General features: G+C 42.6%; 1 protein-coding gene across 3 annotated transcripts in view; it reads left to right on the top strand.

The window, feature by feature from the left end:
* PC (pyruvate carboxylase) overlaps positions 1-18,649 on the top strand; it is a 671,516-nt gene that overhangs the window by 182,426 nt on the left and 470,441 nt on the right. For all 3 annotated transcript variants that reach the window (XM_040328827.1, XM_040328828.1, XM_040328829.1), the window contains one exon: positions 8,581-8,765. In XM_040328827.1, the coding sequence (XP_040184761.1) occupies positions 8,581-8,765 (185 nt within the window). The remainder of the gene's footprint in view (positions 1-8,580; positions 8,766-18,649) is intronic.

The raw sequence follows: 18,649 nt of genomic DNA, 5'->3' as shown, positions 1-18,649 counted from the left end.
TTTAAACGACAGTATTCCCCTGGGCAGGGGCCCTCTAATGCCAAGCAGTATCGACGGCCTCCTGCAAAAGCAAACTTCGGCTTCAACAGCAAATCACAAGGACAGGCTGTTAGAGGCAAAAGGCAGTGGTTTCGCAAACCAGCAAAACCAGCCCCCAAGCCAACCTTATGAAGGGGCGCCCCCACCCACGAAGGTGGGGGGAAGGCTGCGACTCTTTTCAGAGATTTGGGAAGCCAGCATTCCCGACGAGTGGGTACGGTCTTCCGTGGCCACAGGCTACAAATTAGATTTCCTAAGGTTTCCTCCTCCTCATTTCCAGGAGTCGAGGATTCCAAACGATCCGCCTCGGATTCCGGCCAGTCCTGGAACAGGGGCTGGGTTTCTACTCCAACCTATTCATCATCCCAAAATCCAATGGAGATGTCAGGCCAATTTTGGACCTAAAGATGGTAAATGCATATCTAAAGATCCGCTCATTTCGGATGGAATCCGTGCGGTCAGCAGCTGCCACACTCCAGAAGGACGACTTCATGGCGTCCATAGACATAAAGGATGCCTACCTTCATGTTCCAATTTATCAGCCACATCAAAGATATCTACGCTTCATGGTGGCTTCGCGTCACTTCCAATTCGTGGCGCTTCCCTTCGGGTTGGCTACGGCCCCCCGGGTGTTCACGAAGGTCCTAGCTCCGATCCTAGCCAAGCTAAGGATCCAAGGGGTCACGATCCTAGCATACCTGGACGACCTCCTAGTCATAGACCACTCGTCTCCCGCTTGGAGCGAGCAGTGGCCCTCACGGTCCAATACCTCGAGAGGTTCGGCTGGGTCCTAAATCGAGAAAAGTCAGCTTTCCAGCCCACAAGGCAGTTGGAATATCTCGGCATGAGATTAGACACAGAACAACAAGGAGTGTTCCTACCTCTGAGGAAGGTAAAAGCCATCAAGGAATTAATCCTACTGGTTCTAAGCAAGAAAGAACCGACTATTCGCCTATGTATGAGGTTACTAGGCAAGATGGTGGCCACGTTCGAGGCGGTACCATACGCCCAGAGCCACACTCGCATCCTACAGGCAGCCATCCTGTCAGCATGGAGCAGAAGGCCACAGGCCTTGGATATCCCGTTGCCGCTCTTATCAAGAGTCCGACAAAGTCTGTGTTGGTGGTTAGACCCTCAGAATCTACTGAAGGGGAAGTCTTTCAGCCCAGTGGCTTGGAAGATAGTGACCACAGACGCCAGCCTGACGGGCTGGGGAGCAATTTTGGATGGTTGCACTCGCCAAGGTACTTGGGCAAAGGCAGAGAAGCAGTTGCCCATCAACATCTTGGAGCTCAGAGCTGCTCGACTAGCCCTCAGGGCTTGGACGTCAAAATTGCAGGGGTTCCCGGTGAGAATTCAATCAGACAATGCCACGGCCGTGGCATACATAAATCACCAAGGGGGAACCAGGAGTCAAGCCGCTCAGAGAGAGGTGAGCTTGATTCTCCTATGGGCAGAGGCGCATGTGCCCTGCATATCGGCAATATTCATTCCAGGAGTGGACAACTTTCAGGCGGACTTCTTAAGCCGCCAGACTCTATGGCCGGGGGAATGGTCTCTGCATCCACAAGTCTTTCAAGCACTCTGCCAAAGATGGGGAGTGCCGGACGTGGATATCATGGCATCGAGACTCAACAAGAAACTAACAATTTCTCTTAGTCAGCCATGACTAAGCGCTGAATTGCAGCGTGAAACGCGTCGGCCAATCTGTATCTGTTGTTTGCAGTGCCTGTATGTACTTTTTACATTAAAAGACCAACTTTATTTTAAGTCATTTTGGAGTGCGGCTGTCCAGAGTTCTTTTCGTTTTTTCAACAAGAAACTAGACGGGTTCATATCCCGCTCAAGGGATCCGATGGCCTGCGGAACCGATGCGTTGGTTTGCCCTTGGCATCAGTTCAAACTTCTTTATGCGTTTCCCCCGCTCCAGTTACTACCCCGCCTGCTGCGCAGGATCCGGGTGGAACACATACCAGTCATCCTGGTAGCTCCAGCATGGCCCAGAAGGGCATGGTACTCACTCATCCTAAAGATGGTAGTGGGAGACCCTTGGACTCTTCCTCTACGGCCAGACCTGCTATCGCAAGGTCCGATCCTCCACCCTGCCTTACGGCATCTAAATTTGACGGCCTGGAAGCTGAATCCCTGATTCTCAGGGGTAGAGGTCTGTCTCAGAAAGTAGTCTCTACCCTAATCAGAGCCAGGAAACCGGTCTCTAGGGTGATTTATTACAGGGTCTGGAAGGCCTATGTAGGCTGGTGTGAGTCCAAGCGATGGCTTTCTCGCAAATTTACCATCGATAGAGTATTAAGTCTTCTCCAGCTAGGAGTGGATAAAGGATTGGCATTAAGCACAATCAAAGGACAGATTTCTGCTCTGTCAGTGTGGTTTCAGCGGCCGCTGGCCACCCACTCGCTGGTTAAGACCTTCCTTCAAGGGGTCTTACGTATTAGACCTCCAGTTAAATCCCCGCTTTGTCCGTGAGATTTAAATCTTGTTCTGTCAAGTTTACAGAAACAACCGTTTGAGCCGTTGGCTGAAATTCCTTTGGTTCTACTGACAAGGAAGTTAGTATTTTTGGTTGCCATAGTTTCCGCAAGAAGAGTTTCGGAGCTAGCGGCCTTATCCTGTAAGGAACCATATCTTGTTTTTCATAAGGACAGGGTCGTTCTCCGCCCTCATCCTTCCTTCCTACCGAAGGTCATATCCAGTTTTCATTTGAACCAGGATTTGGTATTACCATCCTTCTTCCCTAAACCTACTTCCAGAAAGGAAGGGTTGCTGCATACCTTGGATATTGTCAGGGCCATGAAGGCCTATCTTAAAGCTACAAAGAAGATCCGGAAAACAGATGTGCTGTTCATTCTACCGGATGGGCCCAAGAAGGGGCAGGCAGCTGCAAAGTCCACCATTTCTAGGTGGATTAAGCAATTAATCACTCAGGCCTACGGCTTGAAAGGGTTGCCTCCTCCAGTATCATTAAAGGCTCATTCTACTAGAGCCATGGGCGCCTCCTGGGCAGCACACCACCAGATCTCTATGGCTCAAGTTTGCAAGGCGGCAACCTGGTCTTCTGTCCACACGTTTACAAAATTCTACAAGTTGGACGTAAGAAGGAATACTGATACTGCCTTCGGGCAGGCAGTGCTGCAGGCTGCAGTTTGAGACCCTCGGATTCCGGGGGCTCCTCTTTTTTGAGTTAAATTTAAAATTTAAAATTATTTTTCTCAACTAAGTTGGATTTATTATGATTTGAGTATATCTCTAAATTAAATCCTTTTGTCTTTGAGATGTTCTCCCTCCCCTCATTGTAAGCATTGCTTTGGGACATCCCATATAGTAATGAATGCCGCTCTGTGTCCCGTGATGTACGATAAAGAAAAAGAGATTTTTAATACAGCTTACCTGTAAAATCTTTTTCTTGGAGTACATCACGGGACACAGAGCTCCCACCCCTCTTTTTTGAGGACCATTTTGGGAGGCATACTGCTTGCTACAAAACTGAGGTACTCCTCCTATGGGAGGGGGTTATATAGGGAGGGGCATTTCCTGTTTGAGATTGCCAGTGTCTACACCTGAAGGTACTCCATATAACCCATATAGTAATGAATGCCGCTCTGTGTCCCGTGATGTACTCCAAGAAAAAGATTTTACAGGTAAGCTGTATTAAAAATCTCTTTTTTTACATGTAGCACCCTCTACTATAGGTAGGTGCTAGTGTAGGATTTTTGTGGGGTAAAACTGTCGGCACAGGTAAATTTAGGCAGGCCTATGCTTCAGGCTAGGCTTGCTTGCTTTGATCTGGGGGCAGGGAGTGGTTAGTGTAGCAGTGGGTGTGACCACCTGTGCTTCAGTACGTGGGCGCCTCCCATGCTTTTGGTGGATTGTTCTGGAAGAGGGGCAGGGCCAGGGCTGGAGTGACAAACAGCTTATGTGAGGAGCTCTGACCAATCGCCACTTGGTATTGGCAGGGGGCGGGCCTCCCATATAAGCTGAGGTAACAGCTCACTGGGGGGATTTGTCGGCTGGGAGAAGTGGAGAATGGAGGGTGCGCCGATCACGGAGGAGCTCGTGAGAGCTGTGAGGGAACTTCATCCTTATATGGTCATAGATGAGTCCTGGAGCAGAGGGGCTGGAGGCTGTTGGAACGTATGTCCAGTTAAAGTTCTCCATCATGGACTCCAGGCAGAAAAGGTTGGTGATTGGACCACAGTGGAGTTCTGGATGAGACAAGCCTGGAAGTCTGGGAGGGAACTTCATCCTTACACGGCCATGGATGAAATCCTCATGTTTACGAGGCCATAGATGAGGAGCCCTGGAACAGAGGAGAGACAATGGGGATTGTGGGGGGGTTGGGACTGCAGGCCTCTGGCCTAGTAACCACACAGCAAATACAGCCAGCATCTGGGATTATTCAGAATGATCTCTTTTGTCATAATGAAGATGATGGGACAGGATCTAATAGCTTAACACTGGAAGTTTTGTGCAAGAGGAGAGAAGACCTGGGAGCAACAGTCTGCAGGACTTGATGCAGAGGAGGAGGAGGAGGAGCAGCAATAGTCTGCATGGTGTTATGCAGGGGAAGAGACTGTGAATGTTAGAACTACATCAGTTCTTCAAGGCTAAACCAATTCATTAATGTTCACTAAATATGATGGCAAAGCAACTTGTTCTATGGGCATTCCATATTTCCTTTCTCCCAAGCCAGTTATATCCCCCAACGGGAAACCGAAAAAAAACATAATCCAAAAAAACAGACCAATAGTCAAAATAAATATATGAAGATAAAATCCCAATCTGAAATATTGGATAATCAAAATGAAACATTGCTCCAAAAGTGCAAAAGGATGAAAAGGTCCCAAGACCGAAAAGTCCTTTCAGTGAAAATGACACCATCCCACACCATAGATAAAGTGACACCTCCACTGTAAGAAATGCCTACTTGCCAGCTAGTGTGGACCCCCTGTTCCAGGAGGTCCATCTCACTTGTGGCTCAATACCCATCCAGGGCATTTGTTTCCATAGGGAGATGTATACATGGCAATCCCACCATATATCAACTTAGATCACAGGTACAGCGACTGAGGTGACTCAATCAAAGCAAAAAGCCTTTACGGATTTCCTTCATTTAGTTAGACTCATGCAAGTTCCACCAAAAGAAATAAAGGATTAAAATAGTGTAAAACTATAAATATTTAATATATTATAAAAGTTAACACTTTTTTTCCCTATAACATTATGGTTTGATTTGGTATCACAAATTTAGAGCTGGCAGCTTACAGGCATTTCATCTGTGTGCAAAGATTCTCCCTATATTATATATCACTATTGCAACATAGTGGTCAGCCTCTGAAAAGCATGGCTCCTCTTTTCCTGGCAACCAAGAGGGATCTCTCTCACGTGTTGCTCCGACTCCTCTAATGCCCTGACTGAAGTTTTACCTTGGGCAAGGTCCTAGATATTTTTTCCCGGAGGGTTAGTGGTTTCAGCTCTCCCAAATAAGATAGAATAGCCATGTAATGTTCCTGGAAATGACTACTTCCCCATCATCTCCTCTGCCTGTGGGGTCCTCACCCTCCCCTGGAAGAGACTGACTTGCTTATCCTTGTCAAGGAAATCTTAACATTCCATATCAGAGAGGGCGACAGACATTGGTAACCCCCCCCCCCCCATTCTCATAACTTTACACTTCAAGTACACGTAGCACCCCTGTCCCAGTAATGGACGTCTTCTTTCACCTTTGCTGATTCAAGGCTTTCCCTGTTACTATTTGCTGCAACTTTCCTTCTTCAAATATTCTAAAAACCACATCTGCCTTTGTTTCCCCAACTTTGCTTGCAGCTATCTTTTGGTGTTTTTTCCAGCTTTAGTTGTTTCGGCTTTGCTTGAGACTTTTGTAAAATGATAGAATGAGTCTTCTCCCTTGAGTGGAAATCCTTTTTATTGCATGCTAATAGCCCACTAGTCCTGCTTGCTGCAGCTTGGCATTACATGTTATTGCTGAGCTTGTGATCTTCCATGATGCCCAGAGGTTCTCTCCTAGTGAGTAACTTGCACTCATATTTTTAGCCCCCAAGTGCATTAATTTACTCCTCCTGTTTTATAGAGGTCTTCCTGGAAACGTTCTAAGTATGGTTGTGAGGTCATTAACTGAACCAAAAAACTGGTTAAAAAGGAGGGATAATCAATATCATTAGATATCAGCTCTATACCCGTGGTTCTATGGTCACCTTCAGCATATACAAAAATGGATGACAGACTAAAGAGGTCTACCAAAAAAAGAACCATAAATGGAAGCCTCCGGGAAATAATAGGACCACTTTCAAACAAAGAAGAATAATTGGTATAAAATATGAAATGCTTTATTAAATCACAAAAATATCAAAACATAAATAACCACATTCCACCACCATAAAAAGACACCGTTGCCTTAGCACCTAGTCTAGAGATCATACGCACATCAATGCATTCCAAAGTGATATAAATATGGCAAAATATACAGCATTAACATACAGGACTGTGTGTATTATGCACCTGGAAAGGTCCCAAGCATTAGACACAGGATCAGGACAGCCCCAATAATCTGAAAGAGCTAGAGATGTGTGACCACGTTCCTACTAGTACTCTGCTAAACCCGAAACTAAAGGTTCATTAGGGCTTAAAAAAACAAATTGGGACAGCTGAGTAAAAAAACATAAGGTATCAAAACAGGTTAATTAGATAGATACACTATATTACCAAAAGTAATATTGAGTTGGCTCTCCCTTTGCAGCTATAACCGCTTCAACCTTCTGGGGAGGCTGGCCACAAGGTTTAGGAGTGTGTCTATGGGAATGTTTGCTATTCTTCCAAAAGCGAATTTGTGAGGTCGGGCACTGATGAGAACGATAAGGTCTGGATCAGTCTTCTCTCTAATTCATCCCAAAGGTGTTCTATCAGGTTGAGGTCAGGACTCTGTGCAGACCAGTCAATTTCCTCTACCCCAAACTCGCTCATCTAGGTCTTTATGGACCTTGCTTTGTGCAATGGTCCAATTCATTTGGTAAAGGGGGGGGGGATTATGGTGTGGATTTGTTTTTCAGTGGTTGGCCATGTATTGTAAAATCTTGGATGAGAACCTTCTTTCAGCCACAACACCTAAGATGGGTTGCGGATGGGTCTTCCAGCATAACCATGACCCAAAACATACCGCCGAGGCAACAAAGGAGTGGCTAAAGAAGCACATTAAGGTCATAGAGTGGCCTAGCCAGTCTCCAGACCTTAATCCTATAGAATTTTTTTGGAGGCAGCTGAAACTTTGAGTTGACAAAGGACAGCTAGGAAACCTTAAGGATTTAGAGATCTGGAAAGAAGAGTGGACCAAAATCCCTCATGAGATATGTGCAAACCTGGTAACCAACTACAAGAAACGTCTTAACTCTGTGCCTATCAACAAGGGTTTCTCTACATAGTACTAAGTCATGTTTTATCTCTATCATTTAAAATACACCTATGATAACAATTATAGACCCTTAATTTCTTTGTAAGTGGGCAAAATTACAAAATCTGCAGGGGATCAAATAATTTAGCCACTGTATAAGGAGCTTGGTAATTCTGGACAAATGCTTAAATAATGCATTACAAATTAACTAAGCCCAATAGATTTCAGTCTACTTAAATGTGCTGACGATTTTAGTCACCTAAAATACGAGTAAAACTAAAACAATTCAGATGACTAAAATATGACTAAAACTAAAATGGCATTTTAGTCAAATCGAAATTTAAAGTCAAAATTAAAACTGCTGTTCAACAATCAAGGTCTTTGTGACAGATTGCCCTATCTGTCTTTCTCATAATTGAGTCTCCTGCCACCAATATGTGTCTGTTCTTTCCTGTAACTCTGCCCCCATCCTCACTGGAGAAATTGTTCCCCTGGTATCTTTGGGAATCACTCTGCTCCAGTAATGCCACTCCTTGACTGATATCTCCAACATTGCACAACCGGGCATATTTATTAGGGTATGTCAGGGCAGGACTGTCCTCTCTAATGCTTTTCCTGATACCCTGTCTAACTTTCACCAATCTCTAATGCCTGCACATCTGTCTCGGATGTCTAAGCTGGCCCCTGCCACCCCTGTCACACATGTACTTCACTGTGCTCACGCCGCTCTCACCTCTATTACATGACCCGAAAAAATGTTAGGTCATATATTCCTTTATTTTATGTTCATTAGGACCTCTTCATAGGAATCAAGTGATATACGGTATGACCTAAAATTTGAGCGTGAGCCTTTTTATCTACTCAGCACTGGAGATGCGGGCACGATTATCTGTTTTGAAGATTGAGTTAACACATTTTGTCACGTGTTTGTTCTTATTGAATTGAAGCTGATAACAGGGGTTTATATGTTTCCAAAAGCTGGTCATTTTTCTGGGGAGTGGCAGTTTATATGCAAGTCTAAACTTAGGAAAATCAAAATGCATATAAAGGAATAAAGAACATGAACTGAAGATTTGCCATTGCCACTTACCATGCGTGACAATTGTACTTTCTTTGTACAGGTGAAATAGCTACAAGAGTATTCAGGGCATGCACTGAACTGGGTATAAGGACAGTAGCCGTCTACTCTGAGCAGGACACTGGTCAGATCCACAGACAGAAAGCAGATGAGGCCTACCTTATAGGAAAGGGGTTACCTCCAGTCCAAGCCTACTTGAACATTCCTGATATAATAAAGATTGCTAAGGTAAGTGTTTCATCCCACTTGGTATTTTATATTTAAAATGTTATTGGCTATTATTTGCCATTTATCTCTTGATAAAAATAGCTGAAAAGCTATTCCTGGGATACTGCTTTAACGAGAAAACGCGGTAAAATGGGTAACCTGCTTATTTAATCTGTACATGCAAGGGCTTTGCTAAGATTGTCAACTGGGGCACCCTGACGAGATCAATGATTCTGTGTAGCATGCCAAAGGTGAGCAGTTTAAGGTACATGGGTGAATAGAACATGAATCTGTTTGATGTATACATAACACTTGTACTCAAGAAATAAAAAGTAATTGCGGTGCCACACATGACAATCTTCTTTTAACCTAAGCAAAAATATTTTTAAACGATGTAAACTTTTCCATTACAAATCATTTTCTGAACACAGAATACTTGGGTCAGGGGTGTAATAGAGTTATAATATAATAAAAATGTAAGGTTTAGAATCCTTTAACCACTTTTAGTCTGGACAGTTTTACCCCCTTCCAGTGTGGGCCATTTTTCAGATTTCAGCACTGTCGCACATTGAATGACAATTGCTTAGCCATGCATCTCTTTACCCCAATATATTTTATCCTCTTTTTTTTTTTTTTTTTTTTTTTTTTTAAATCGGAGCATTCTTTTGGTGGTATTTAAAGTGGTTGTACACCCTCTGATCATACTTTGACCTACAGGTAAGCCTACATAATCGGGAATCATGCCGGTTTCGCGCTCCGGTGTGACGTCATTGCATACTATCAGAAGCCGTCCTTGTCTTCCCCTCCAGCCATCGCTCCTGGAGGTTACTTCCGGGTATCGCCGCTCCGGCACTGTGATTGGCCGGAGCGGCGATACCTGGAAGTAACCTCCAGGATTGATTTACAACCGCTTTAATCCCCACTTTTTTATTTTTTTTACTAGAAAAAGAAAAAAGGCAAAATATATGGGGAAAAAAATGAATAAAAAACTGTATATATTTAGTCTGTGTGAAATTTATAGAGTCTAAAAACGATGGTGTATATACAGTATCTCACAAAAGTGAGTACACCCCTCACATTTTTGTAAATATTGTATTATATCTTTTCATGCGACAACACTGAAGAAATCATACTTTGCTACAAGCGTACAGCTTGTATAACAGTGTAAATTTGCTGTCCCCTCAAAATAACAACGCACCATTAATGTCTAAACAGCTGGCAACAAAAGTTAGCACACCCCTAAGTGAAAATGTCCAAATTGGCCCAAATTAGCCATTTTCCCTCTTCGGAAGTCATTTGACACGGTCTTAGTTTGCCAAGACCCTGAAACTGAGCTGCAGCACTGTGGCCAAGAACATACAGTGGTTTGACGGGACAGGTTCCATTCAGATTAGGCCTCGCCATGGTTGACCAAAGAAGTTGAATGCACATGTTCAGCGTCATATACAGAGGTTGCCTTTAGGAAATAGACATGTGAGTGCTGCCAGCATTGCTGCAGAGGTTGAAGGGTTGGGGGATCAGCCTTTCAGTGCTCAGACTATACACCGTACACTGCATCAAATTGTTCTGCATGGCTTCCGTCCCAGAAGGAAACCTCTTCTAAAGATGATGTACAAGAAAGCTTGCAAACAGTTTGCGGAAGACAAGCAAACTAAGGACATCGATTACTAAAACCAACCATGTCCTGTGTTCTGATGAGACCAAGATAAACTTATTTGGTTCAGATGGTGTTGAGTGTGTGTGATGGCAACCAAGTGAGGAGTACAAAGACAAGTGTATTTTGCCTACAGTCAAGCATGGTGGTGGTAGTATCATGGTCTGGGGCTGCATAAATGCAGCCGGCACTGGGGAGCTACAGTTCATTGAGGGAACCATGGATGCCAACATGTACTGTGACATACTGAAGCAGAGCATGATCCCCTCCCTTCGGAGACTGGGCCCTAGGGCAGCATTCCAACATAACAACCCCAAACACACCTCCAAGACGACCACTGTTTTGCTAAAGAAGCTGAGGGTAAAGGTGATGGACTGGTCAAGCGTGTCTCCAGACCTAAACCCTATTGTGCATCTGGTGCTACAACATAGTGTTAGTATGACATATGTAGCTCCCATTAACTGAAATATTATAAAATAACCCTACTGGGTAGTGATTCCTAATCACTGGTGCTGCAAGAAACCTCAACCTCATTGTGCAAATAAAGCACAGAATTTTTTTATATAACAATTCATCAACTACAATAATTCTAAAATAGCCCTACTGGGTAATGATTTCAAATCACCAGTGCTGCAAGAACGCACAATTGTGCAAATATATAAATAAACTAATTTCATATAACTATTAATAAAAAGCATAAAAAAAATGTCTATGGATGAACTATTTATTGATCGATTATTATAAAAAATTTGTTTGCTTATATATTTGCACAGTTGTGTGTTTTTGCAGCACTGGTGCTTTGGATTCACTTAGAGAGAGACAGAAAGACATTGGGATCAGAGAGACAGTGAAGCTGAGGGAAAGGGGGGCCTGAGGGGGAGATGAGAGAGACTGCTAGCCCTACATTCCATGCCAGTCTGTCTCCTTGATCTGGAGGTGATGTGATCCTTTCAGTGGTTCCCTGGCAGAGTGCGCCTCCTTGCCCGTCCTCTGGGTCCCCAGTCGGCCTGTTCTCTGGGCCTCATGTTACTGCAGAGAGGAAGTTGGAGCAATCCATGCTCTGGGGGCGCCAGAGATGCTGCGCCTTCCGCTTCTCATTTTTTTGGGGGGGGGGGCGGGGGTCAGGGGGGCAAGGTCAAGGAGTAGGCGGCCGTTGTGAAACTATTCTCCCCAATCCCTGGCTCTCAGGCGGCCAGCCTATCTGTCCTCCGTCCCTCGCTGATCACCACCATTAGACAGATCCCCCAGCCGCCCGCACCCAAGAACGGTTGCTGTTGCTGAAGAACGTGGACTCTCCGGCATCATAATTTTAACAAGGGGCCTTTATTCCCATGCTAGATGGTCCACCCTCGTGACGGCGCCCCTCTAAATTTTTCTCCTGGGGCGAGGGCCCCCTTGCACCCCCCACAATATGCCACTGGATGACGTCACACCACTGAGAGAGAGACCAAGATGACCGTGGGAGCTTTACATTGAAGGATGCAGTCCATTACCACCCACCTTGACGGTTACAAATGGGAACTTTTTAAAGCTACAGTTGGGTCCATATATATTTGGACACAGGCACAATTTTAGATTTTTTTTCAGGTATTTACCAAAACATTTTCAAGCTATAGTTATATAATGGATATGGGCTGAAAGTGCACACTCACGTTTAATTTGAGCATATGTACATCCAAATCGGAGGAAGGGTTTAGGAATTACAGTTCTTAAGAATAGCCACATCCCCTTTTATAAGGGACCAAAAGCGAACAGACAATTAAATCAAAAGCGGTTTCATGGCCAGGTGTGGGCTACTCCTTTGTTCGTTCTTCATTAATTAAGCAGGTAAAAGGTCTGGAGTTGATTCTAAGACCCTTCTAACGCCTACCCTAGAGTCCCAGTGTGAAAGCCAGAGTGCTTTCATATTGGGGCACTGTGCTGGCAGGACGTTAAAAAAAAAAAAGTCCTTCAAGCAGCATCTTTGGGGTGGTGGAGGAGCAGTGTATACACCGCTCCTGCCCATTGAAATGAATAGGCACCGCTGCCGAAGCACCTGCAAAGCTCTTTGGCAGCAGCTATACACGGCGCATTTAACCCTTTATTTGACCGCTAGTGGGGGTTAAAAGCGCCCTGCTAATGGCTGAATAGTGCCGCTAAAACTACGATAAAGGGCCGCTAAAACTAGCAGCTTTTTACCGTCCACACCCCCTCGCCCCAGTGTGATAGCAGCCTAAGTGTGGTATTTATGTTTGGAATCTATTGCTGTGATCATGTATTCAAAGGAGCTGTCCATGCAAGTGAAACAGGCCATTGTAAGGCTTCAAAAATGAAACGAATCCATCAGAGAGATAGCAGCAACATTAGGAATGGCCAAATCAACAGTTACATTTTGAGGAAAGAATGACGCACTGATGAGCTCAGCAACATAAAAAGGCCTGGACATCCACTGAAGACAACAATGGTGGATGATCACAGGATCCTTTCTATGGTAAAGAAAAGCCCATTCACAACATCCAGACAAGTGAAGGACACTCTCCAAGAGGTGGGTGTATCGTTGTTAGTCTACAATCAAGAGAAGACTTCACAAAAATACAGGGTTCACTACAAGGTACAAACCATTCAGTAGTCCGAAGAGTAGACTTTGCCAGAAAACATCTAGAAAAGCATTCTTTGGACGGATGGTGCCAAGATTAATCTGTACCAGAATGACAGGAAGAAAAAGGTGTGGGGAAGACTTGGAACAGTTCATGATCCAAAAGCCACAACGTTGTCTGTAAAACATGATGGAGGCAGTGAGATGACATGGACATGCATGGCTTCCAGTGGCATTGGGTCATTAAAATAATTAGAAAGGTGGAAACCCAGTCTTTGGTAATGTCCATGGGTTGAAGAATTAAGGCAGGCATTGCCAGTAAAGAACAAAACAAAATATAAAAAAAAAATCTTTATATATATATATATATATATATATATATATATATATATATATATATATATATATATATATATATATATATATATATATATATATATATATATATATATATATTAGACCGAGGCACAATTTTCATACTTTTGGAACAAACTGTATATAAGCTCATGTCTGATCTTAATACATGGAAATAGATTTATGTTTTTATGCTTACTTTAAATAAAATAACTGTGAGCACTATATAGGTTCTTATTGTCTTTTAACATGTAAATACACACGGAATCCTCCATCCACCAACTTGAGCTGCTGAGATTTTCCAAGAGTCAGGCCTCGTACAGACGACTTGCTGGGAGATATTTTTTTGCCGAGGAAACCGGTCGTGTGTACATTTTTGTCGAGGAAACTGTCGAGAAACTCGACGAGCCAAAAAGAGAGCATGTTCTCTATTTCCTTGACGGGAATGGAGAAAATTGGCTTGTCGAGTTCCTCGACAGCCTAACAAGGAAGTCGACGAGGAAAACGATGTGTTTCGCCCTTCGAGTTTCTCGGTCGTGTTTACGAGGCTTCAGAGTTCTTGCTGAACTAACAGAGTCCAACTAGTGTTGGAGCCCATATTGACCTTTGTTGTGAGAGTTTGCCCATAAGGGATTCACTGTGGTGGAGGTGTTTACTACTTGCATGGGAATGAAAATAATATAGTAGTATTTTAGATTTAAAAAAAAAACTCGGAACTCACTGTAGCTAAAGCATCTGTATGACAGCCAGGGAACTATTGTACTCAAAGGAGAAGAGACTCCTTTATCTTAATTGTACAGAAAAGGATGCAAGCTGAGTATTCAAAGAATCAAGCAAGTCCTTTAAGTAGCGCTCACGCGTCTTTGTGGAAGTAGAGTGGTACTCAAACCAATTGAAGTATCTATCTTACAGCATAACACACAGTGTAATAGACTATATTCAAACAAGGACATTTGCATGGAAATAAATTATTTAACCACAATGCAAAATTGTGTTATATTGTGGCTAAATCATTTATTATACTTTAAGCTTAATAATAATTATAATAATGTATAACTCCCACAAATGCAAAAACACAAAAGTCCACAAGTTTATGAACCTACATTATATACTATTGTACGTTCACACTGATAATTCCAGGTTTTATTGTTTGGTAAGCATAAATGTGACCCAATGCACTCTGTGCTTGTCTAAAGTTTTTTTTGATCCCACTCAGAATCGCACTGACCTTTTTGCCTGGCTTCATTCTAATATTAATTGGCACGGTCAGTCTAGCTAGAGGAGAAATGCTGGACATCTAGGCTTTACTCGGCTCCAGTCCACAGAATTTTGGTATATTAAAATATGATGGAAACAACAAATAGTATAATAGTGTTTATAACAATTTGGTAAAGCAAATGTAAGTGCAACCACCATGGTGCACACACAAGATTGCTTGTTACAGTTCCCATTGCTCTCAGCCATGTCTTTCCTTGCTACTTAGCCAGGCTAGTCTTTTAGGAAACACGTGATCCGCCTTACAAGTTACATCTACCAGACTTTCTTAGAATAGCACGCAATGTACTTACAAATGATGATATTCTCACTTCTGCTATGCAAATCTCCACCCTCTCGCTATACCTTTTTTGGTACAGAGAGACCCGCAAAATATAAAGACATTTGCTGTTCATAAATAGAACAGGCAATTTATGATGAACTTTCTCCTATGGAGTGTTCTGTAGAAAAACCCAGGAGCCTAGGATCTGATACGTCTGAGATGTCTGGCACAAGGTAACTTTTTAGTTTCGATGCTGATATTTGACCGATATGTGTCTTCCCATATAACGCTTCAAGATGAGAAAAAAAAAGTTTTGTATTAAAAGGTTTTAATTTTTTCAATAAAACTGTAAAAAGAAATCTGAGGTAAACCTATTTTATGGTTTTATGGTTTTATTTTCGTTATACTAGCATGTAAAATGTAAGGAAAAAACAAAACAAAACATATTTCTGAATGTGAGTTGGGGGGGGGGGGGTGAATGCTTGTTGCTGGGAGGAATGCGTTGGGAATTTAGGGTAAAAGAGGGTTGTGAGAAGGGATTATCTGTAAATAGGAGGTGAATGCATGCTGCCAGGAGGCATGTTTTGGTGGAAGGGGGTCGTTATTGCAGGTTGCCATTCCAGGAAGGATGTGTTGTGATTGGAGGCAAATGTAGTTTACTTGAGATAGATGAGCTTTAATGGGGGTATTTGGTGTCTGGAGAGGATTTTTACGTTGCCAGGAAAGATGAGCTGTGAGTAGAGGGAAATGCAGGTTGTTTGGATGGATGCACTGTAAACAGAGGGCTGATGCATTTTTCTGGAAGAGAAAAGGGCAAAAGGTGAAATTAAGGTACGGTTTTACGTGTGCTTCTGTTTTCTCCTGGGCTTAGCTTTTAAACAAATAATGATAAAGGATTGTAAGATGGTTATTTTGTGTTTTCATTATTGCATGTAACCAGTTGGGGTTAGAGCCGGTTCACACAGGGGTGACTTAGGATCCGACTTAAAGTCGGCCCAAGTTGCGTAACATTAGAAATTCAATGGAAGTGAATGGGAGCCGTCTTACTGTACACTACTGAAGTCGCTCCGACTTCAGAAAAGGTTCCTGTACTACCTCAATCCGACTTCTAGGCGACTTGTATTCATTGATTTCAATGGAAGTCACCTACAAAGTCACATCACTGTCTTGACTGAAGCGTCTTTCCAGGAAGTGAAAATAGTTTTTAAGGGCAAACCCCTCCCTCCCACAGAGCAGATTATTATTTGATTGGCCACTGGCTTTGTCGCCTTTCCTGGAGGTGACTTGAGTCACGTAAGTCGCGCTGCTGTTCGCGCTCAAGTCGTCTCCAAGTTGCCTGTGAAAGTCGCGCTGGAAGTCATGTTGCCCCAGTGTGAACTGGCTCTAAGGGACTTGTTTAAAAAAAAAAAAAAAAACATTTTAGGTTTTAGCGAAACAGTTCTGTGGTCTAGGTTGCTCTAGCTGCACCTTGAGTAGCGCGGAGAACTGGCACAGAAATACAAGTTGGAGAGCACATGTAAGGACAAGAAAGTAATCACAATTATTTTAGAGAATATCTGTTCATTTAATCTACTGACTTTTGTTGAGTTTGCCTTTCAAACTAACTTTATTTTGAAAGTTGTGCTTAAAAAAGTAAAATAAATGAACTATATTCATGTAACGATAATATGGGTTGTATGTATTCGTTATGATGCTGTATCTTGTTTACAGGTGCATTAGTTCAACCCAACATTAAACAGGGCTTTTTCGATAACTTTGTTAGTATACAAATATGGCGTCTGCTGTGAAAGTCTTATATTTACATGTTCCTTTCTTCTGTGACATCCTTTATGCCAAAGAACATTCTTTCTCAATGCAACACAATTCCATTCAGCCTCGTTTTTGACAGTGATTTGCTCAGTCTGACATTTTCACACACTGCTATTCCTCTGTAAAAGCCTTTCAACCTCCTTGAGAAAGTAAGGAACAACCGTAATTTTGTTGTAAATTTATGGCTGCTAGATGTTGCTGTATTGACATTCAGTAACCTTCGTTAAACTTTTTGTCTATACACAGCCTCATTTGTTTGCATATGGAGCACTTACTGTACTTTTTATTGTGATCTACCACATCTTTACAGAGGAGGTTATTGTCCGTGTGACTAATAGCCAAGTATCTCTAATTATCATTCCTCATTGTGATATATTTTACTGGAGAGGCTTATTTTTTTTACTCGGATGTGAACAGTTCAGTACAAACTCTAATTCCCCAACATGGAATTTGTATCTTTGTTTCTAACATGTGGAGCCATTACCATTTCTCTTCACTACCCTTTAGAAAAAAAAGCTTCTGTCAAAGTGCTGAAATAATTTTCTGACATGAGCATAGAGCTGAAGATGTTCTAATCAACGTCAAACCAGACCGATCTTACTTAGGTTTTACAACTAAATACTTTCTAACCTGTTTATACATGGATAATTTAGTGTTTGTCAGTATGTATTTTACTTTGGAGTCAGCTGGTTTCTGAATATTTTATTCAGCTTAACATGCTTTCTAATATTTGCTTGGAATAGCTGAGTCAGTGAAAACATAGATCCCCTTTAAAGGACACACATTCTCGCCTTATGTGTTACTAACATAAAGGATGTCTGCATCTTCCAAAATCCTTGGTGAATTTTGTTTTTATTTTCCATTTTTACTTTTTTTAGCCAACAGCCAGTACTTGAAGTAGCTGTTGGCTACTTATACAAAAATTGTGAACACATTTAACCACCTCAATACCGGATTTTACGCCCTTCCTGCCCAGGCCAATTTTCAGCTTTCAGTGCCGTCACGCTTTGGGTCCTTTCACACAGGTGTTCAGTCAAAAATGGATACGGATGTTAATTTTTACATCCGTTTCATGACCGCTTTACAAAAAAAAAAAAATGACTCAACTGAACTTCAAACACTGTATATAGCTGGGTTACTAAGGAGGGGCCGGGAAGCCAGCTACCACATCCTTCACAACTGATAATCATCTACTGTCAGCAGGGATCCCCGCTGACAGCTGAATGTCTGGTCTAGTAAGGATTTGGAGGGCCAAACCATGGCAAAAAAAAATTGGTGGGGGGTCCCCCCCGAAAATCCATACCAGACCCTCATATGAGCATACAGCCCGGCAGGTCAGGAAATAGAGGGGAGCGAGCAGCCCCCTACTAAAAACTATACCAGTCCGCATGCCCTCAACATGGGGGACAAGGGCCCTGACCCCAAAGCACCTTGCCACCAATGTTGATGGGGTCTCAGGTACATCGTACTCCTACCCATTTACCAAAAAAGCAGTGAAAAGTAAAATAAAACAAGAGCTGGTTTTTGACATGTCCTTTATTAATAGCTCTAAACTGTCTTCTCCCGGTGCCTGTGTGAAAGCACCCTTTTTTAATGATAATTGCACGGTCATGGAACACTGTACCCAATTTAAATTTTTTACCCTTTTTTTTTTCCACACAAATAGAGCATTCTTTTGGTGGTATTTAATCACCACTGGGTTTTTTATTTGTTTGCTAAATAAACTTGGACAGTCTAAGGTAATTAGTAAGAGGCTTGGTGAGTTTTTTAAAGTTGTAATTTTTTGTTGCTTTTTTTTTTTTTTTAAATCTTCTTTTTTTTTTCTTTTTTTTACATACTGTTACTCGTGCAGTACAGCATCATATAACTGGTGTAGTGGTTATCACCAACTGATGACCATATGTAAACAAAGTTCCTGAGAGGACTTTATTCCTTCCAGAATAAGAGGACTCCCACAGGGCCATCATTTCATAGTT

Source organism: Rana temporaria, chromosome 11 (genome assembly GCF_905171775.1).
Source record: "Rana temporaria chromosome 11, aRanTem1.1, whole genome shotgun sequence".
NCBI classification, from domain to species: Eukaryota; Metazoa; Chordata; class Amphibia; order Anura; family Ranidae; genus Rana; species Rana temporaria.
Note: the sequence above shows the minus strand (reverse complement) of the source record. Positions and strands in the feature narration are given on the sequence as shown.